General features: G+C 44.2%; 1 protein-coding gene across 1 annotated transcript in view; it reads left to right on the plus strand.

Moving 5' to 3' along the window:
* Positions 1-4316, plus strand: part of LOC147663065 (uncharacterized) — a 246011-nt gene extending 241695 nt beyond the window's left edge. Inside the window, exon 6 of the mRNA XM_086950708.1 lies at positions 2-4316. Within this exon, the coding sequence (XP_086806834.1) occupies positions 2-1728 (1727 nt within the window). The 3' untranslated portion in view covers positions 1729-4316. The remainder of the gene's footprint in view (position 1) is intronic.
* Positions 4317-6000: the final 1684 nt, after the last annotated feature.

Below are 6000 nucleotides of genomic sequence, written 5' to 3' on the forward strand. Positions count from 1 at the left end.
GGTTATTTTCATAAACAAGAACCAAAAGCAAAGATGTTAGCACGCAATCTCGTGGAGAAAAATCCTCTAAAGCAACCAGAAAATCCAGCAGTCTACAACGTCCCAATCACAGAGAAATGTTCTGGCCTTGGAAAAGGGTTCCGAAAGTTCACGTTTGGGGAAGAACGTGTGAAAGTCAACGAAAAGGTTATACTGATGTTTGGAGAAACAGGTGCAGGAAAGAGCACCCTTATCAATGCAATGATCAACTATGTCCTCGGAGTAGAGTTTGGGGACGAATTCCGGTTCAAATTAATAGATGAAGATATGAATAAATCCCAGGCGCAGAGTCAGACGTCCGAAGTGACGGCATATGAGATACAGAGTGAGCCGGGGCTAAGGATCTCCTACCCCATCACTCTGATAGACACCCCAGGGTTTGGTGACACAAGAGGCCTGAAGAGAGACAAGCAGACCGTGGAGCAGCTGAAAGAGGGCTTTTCTTCTCCTCACTTTATTGCTCATTTGAATGTAGTTTGTTTTATAATTAAAGCCTCATCATCACGATTGACCTCAACCCAGAAATACATTTTCAACTCAATTCTCTCCATTTTTGGGAAGGATGTAGCAGACAATGTAGTTTTCATGTTCACTTTTGCAGACTCCAAAACACCACAAGCCTTATCCGCTGTCGAGGCGGCTCAGCTCCCCGGTATTAAAGGCCAAGATGGCGCTGTCCTGCATTACTCGTTCAGTAACGGTGCGCTTTTTGACAAAACAGACGACCTTAGTGAACCATATTGGAAAAAGTCAATGCGCAGTATGAAGTCATTCTTTGATCAGGTGGAATACCTGGGCCCTAAAAGTTTAGCGTTAACCAAAGAAGTGCTGAGAGAACGAGCCGTGTTAGATGCTACTGTGCAAGTTCTTCTCCCTGAAATAAAAGCTTGTTTGGCAACATTGGAGAAAATTAAAAAGAGAAGCAAAGCCTTGAAAGAGAATTTAGATAAAATGGAAGAAAATAAACATTTCTCTCTTGAGCTGGACGTTATTGTTAGTGCCCAAGAGCCAATTGACAAGGAATCTGCTCTGAATTGTGAGGTCTGTGACGTGACCTGCCACTATCCCTGTAAAGTTGTGGCAAGCCCTTTTAATTATTTTTGTGAGGTGATAGACAAGAGTGGCAATTGCAAAGTCTGCCCCGGGGAGTGTAAGGTAGGAAAGCACAAACTGGAAAACCACAAGTGGGTTACACGTGTAATGATTCAGAAAGAAGAGCTGAAAGACCTGAAAGAACAGTATGAATCGGCTTATGAGGGAGTCAAGACAGAACAGCAGATTCTCGAAAAGATGGAAGAGGAGTCCGCAGCAGTGAACCTAAGGGTTGGGCAATATATAGAGAAAGCCACAAAGTGCGTTGCACGCCTTAAAGAAATCGCTTTGATGCCTGAGCAAATAGACTGCTCTGACTTTATCGATGTAATGATAAAAAAGGAAGAGATGGCCAGAGAACCAGGGTTCCAAGACCGAATCAGTAATTTAATGAAGCTTAAAGAATATACAGAGCTCCTGAAGAAGGTAGAAAGAAATGAGGAGCTGCTCCCTGATGAAGCAAAAACCTACAAATCATTTAAAGAAATGATGAAAAAACTACCTGCAGGAGGAAAACAAATGCTCGTATGTGTACGCCAAAAAGCCGGTGAAATTGCTGGTGTGATACTAAGCAATGCAAGGAATTTGTTTCAGTGAAAGAGGCTTTTTTCTTTCTTCTCTTTTGCGGTCTTGTTCGCTACATAACCTTCAGCACAGAAATAAAACTTGCTCACATATTTTTTTTAAAAGGGTGGTAAATTATTCTGGTATGTGAGGTAACATGTCCCATTAAAGGCTCAAACACTAGTGACGTTTTGCATCCACAGACTGATCACTAGAACCAGCGCCAGCATCAGGCATTTCTACAGCTCTTCACTCAAGTGAAATATCACAGTAAAAGAGCTGCTTTTATGCAGGAAACGGCAGCATTTCTTCTGTCACAAGAACGCGTTTAAATGTAGCCAACCCATAGTCGTGCCCAAATCTTTTCAAAATCACGCACTTAGGCTCACCGAAAGACAATATTTTTGAGCAAACAATATTAACATGCTCAGTTTGGCAATATTGCATATATGCATTTTCAATATCAACTGGGTGACAGCCCTCACCCTAGAACTGAAATGAAAGCTCTAGTCTTCTGGCTCTATTGCCACCTAGCCATGGAGATCCAAGCCAAGAAGCTCTCAGCTGCCTGCTCTGGCCGTCTTAGGACATTAAGGGAGGTCTTGAGTTGGTGGCCTCAGGCCTCACGAAGAACAGTAGTTCAGGGCTTGTTGGTCTCCCAGCTTGACTAACGTAACTCGGTTTACCTGGGAAGCCCTTTGAGTATAATCAAGCACTTACAACTCCTTCAAAACGTGTCAGCTCGCACTCTCTTTAAGATTCTCGGGTTCAATCAGTCTCTGCATTCCTAGTCAGACTCCTCCGGCTGCCGGTCCTTAAAAGAAGCAAATTCAAAACTCTCTGTCTGGCCCATCGGTGATGCACAATGAAAGCCCCCTTAAATCTAGAGGATACTCACCCCCTACAGACCTGAAAGACTACTACACTCCTCTACTCAAGGACTATTCATGGTACCAAAGATCAAGATAGAAAAAAGTGGAGGCCGCTCTTTTGCAAACCTGGCCCCAAAGCTTTGGAATTCTCTACCCCATCACTGAGACTGATCAAAGAAGACTCCAAATCCAGAAAATGACTTACAACACACCCCGTTGAACAACCTGCTTTGGCCTTACCACTATGTGACGCCTTGACTTTCAGCGCAGGGAGGCCCGTTGGGTAGCAGTGCACTCTACAAATCCCTAACACACCATAGCAAGTAGTGGCAGTAGGGAGATGGCCCTCAGATTTCTAAGCATAGTAAGGTCAGCAGAAGGCTTTTGAGAAAACGGTCTGAATGGCGCTTCCTGCCCACTTCTGGGGACAGGGGCACAAGCCAGGATAGCAGCCACTTCTTTTAATGCATGGATGAAAAAGCCCAAAGGGGGCAGATTTGGTGTGCAGCATAGTCGGTTTGTAGGAATGATAGAAAGCAGAAAAAACAGTGAAAAGTTCTAAGGAGTTCATCTTTTCAAAGTGAGAGAACAAATTTAGCTCCATGAGAAACACATTATAAAAGTGAACTGCGCGTTTTCTGTCTCATCTTTAAAGAAGAGAGAAAGGAGGTGACAGGGATTCGGATGGGTAATAAAGGTCGGTAGATGTAAAGTTGCATTAATCTTTAACAATAGAAAAAATGTGTGGAATTCAGTTGGTAAAATAAATAAATCAAACTACATTACTTTTATTTTTATCTTGTTGAATGGCACCTGATAGGCTAGATTATCTTGTAGGTTATGATTCTGGAACACTCTCAGCCACTTTCATGGACTCTGCCTGCTTCTCACGTTTAATTTGTTTATTTTACTGGCAAACAACTTGTCAATAAACTATTCCCATTATGACAATTTCCTCATCTACTACAATAATGCAATACAGAAATATGAAATAAGATATATAAAGTATGCCTTCCTTGTAAAGATTTTAGAAAATGTAAAATATTTTTTCAGACCCCTGACAAGTAAACTGCTGGTGTTGAATGAAGCCTTAAGAACTATTGCCCACTGATCAAAATTAGATCTTTTTTTTAAAGTTTGAGTAAAGGTTTATTAAAGTAGTTGCAAAAAACAATACTTCGTACAGACAATCATTTACCGATGCATCGCAAATAGAAAAGGATGCTTACGATTACTATTGATATATATATAACAATCTTCAAGGTAATAATAGTATAACTTTGGAAATTATATGAATACATTCAAAGGTTCATAAATATTGCAAATAGGAGTACATGTCAAAATAAATATATACAATGGAAAGTGTGTTTTAGGGAGTGACAAATTGAACACAATTGTGTAAAAACAAACAGTAGGAAGTCAGAGAGGCTTGGTAACGTCTTGCATTGAATGAGCTGGGGAAAAGTGTTCTTTGCTGTTGTATTTAGAAAGTGTGTGAGAGGAAACCAGAGGTGTAATCTTTTCATAGTGAGAGAGATAGGGTGGACAAGGGCTGTATCTAAATAATGATTATGACATACTGCATACCACCATGCTAAATAGGACAATTTATAAGAGTCTTTCCAATTTTGTTAAATCTGTTGAAACGCTACAGCCAGTAACAAGTCAATGAGTCTTGATTAATGGCAAGTCGTGTGCTGGGAAGTCTTTTCAAGAAATTTTGGAATAAAGATTATCAAGAATACTACATACCTTGGATCCTTATATTGTGTGGATTATTTTTGTGACTGATGCTATCTCTACTGGATTGTGTGGGTGATATTTATGGCCATTGATTGCAATATATATTTGAGACTTGATAGTGACTACAGGTGTGCTGTCCGATCCCTTCCTTTTTTGTTTTTGTCTATGTACACTTTGGGGATGATTCCGATTTGGGAGAATAAACCGTCGTACGATTCGTATTCGTAGCCGTCTCCGTACGAATGAAAAAAGACCGTCCGAACTGCGAAGTACGATCTGTATCCCGAAAATACGTCCGAATTCAAGCGAACCGTACGAACCTTAATCGAATACCCATACAAAATGGCATCGGAATTCAAACCGTACAATTTGTAAATATGCCGTACGATCAAACTAGTACGATCCAGAACGGTGAACGAGTACGCGATTTGTACGGGCAAACGTAGTCGCGCATGAGGCCTGATTCGTACGGAAAAAATCACGTATGAACGAGCCGCACCAACAAATACTAACCGTACACCCCTCAATAAAGCATACGCGAACCCCCCCCCCCCCCCCCAACGGGCCGTATGAGCGAGCAGCACCAACAAATACGAACCGCACACCCCTCAATAAAGCGTACGCGAACCCCCCAATGGCCCGTATGGGCGAGCCGCACCAACAAATACAAACCGTACACCCCTCAATAAAGCGTCCGTGAACACCCCCATCGGGCCGTATGAGTGAGCCGCACCAAGAAATACGAACCGCACACCCCTCAATAAAGCGTAGGCGAACCCCCCCAATGGGCAGTATGAGCGAGCCGCACCAACAAATACGAACCGCACGCCCCTCAATAAAGCATACGCGAACCCCCCCCAACGGCCCGAATGAGCAAGCCACACCAACAAATACGAACCGCACACCCCTCAATAAAGCGTACGCGAACTGCGCCCCCACAATGGGCCGTATGAGCGAGCCGCACCAACAAATACAAACCGCACACCCCTCAATAAAGCGTATGCGAACCTCCCCCCCCAAAGCCCGTATGAGCGAGCCGCACCAACAAATACGAACCGCACACCCCTCAATAAAACGTACGCAAACCCCCCCCAACGGGCCGTATGAGCGAGCCACACCAACAAATACGAACCACACACTCCTCAATAAAGCGTACGCGAACCCCCCCCAACCGGCCGTATGAGCGAGCCGCACCAACAAATACGAACCGCACACCCCTCAATAAAGCGTACGCGAACCCCCCCAACGGGCCGTATGAGCGAGCCGCACCAACAAATACGAACCGCACACCCTCGGACGCGCAGCTGGCGCGCCGTCTGCGCGCCAAAGGAGAGCCCGTCTGTGCCCGTCCGTGCACCGGACGTGCCTAGTGCCAGACCCCCTGCCCATTCGCGCCTGTTACAAAAAGCTGCCAGATTAAGGTACTCGCGTGAGGATTTAATAGGACTAAACACGCTCAGTTGCAATGTGGTTAACCTCTGGGGGGTGGCCGACAGCCTAACTAGAGCGTGTTCACTGTGCAAATTCCATTTGCATCCTACGCTCAGCTGCTCCGAATTGAGTAACACTGACTCTACTCAGATTAGAGCAGGGCTGATTAATGCTAGGTCCTTGGTCAAGCACGCTGCCCATGTCTTTGAGCTCTTGGTGGAGAATCAGTTGGACATCTTCTTTATCACTGAGACATGGC

Source organism: Lissotriton vulgaris, unplaced genomic scaffold (genome assembly GCF_964263255.1).
Source record: "Lissotriton vulgaris unplaced genomic scaffold, aLisVul1.2 SCAFFOLD_1062, whole genome shotgun sequence".
Lineage (NCBI taxonomy): Eukaryota > Metazoa > Chordata > Amphibia > Caudata > Salamandridae > Lissotriton > Lissotriton vulgaris.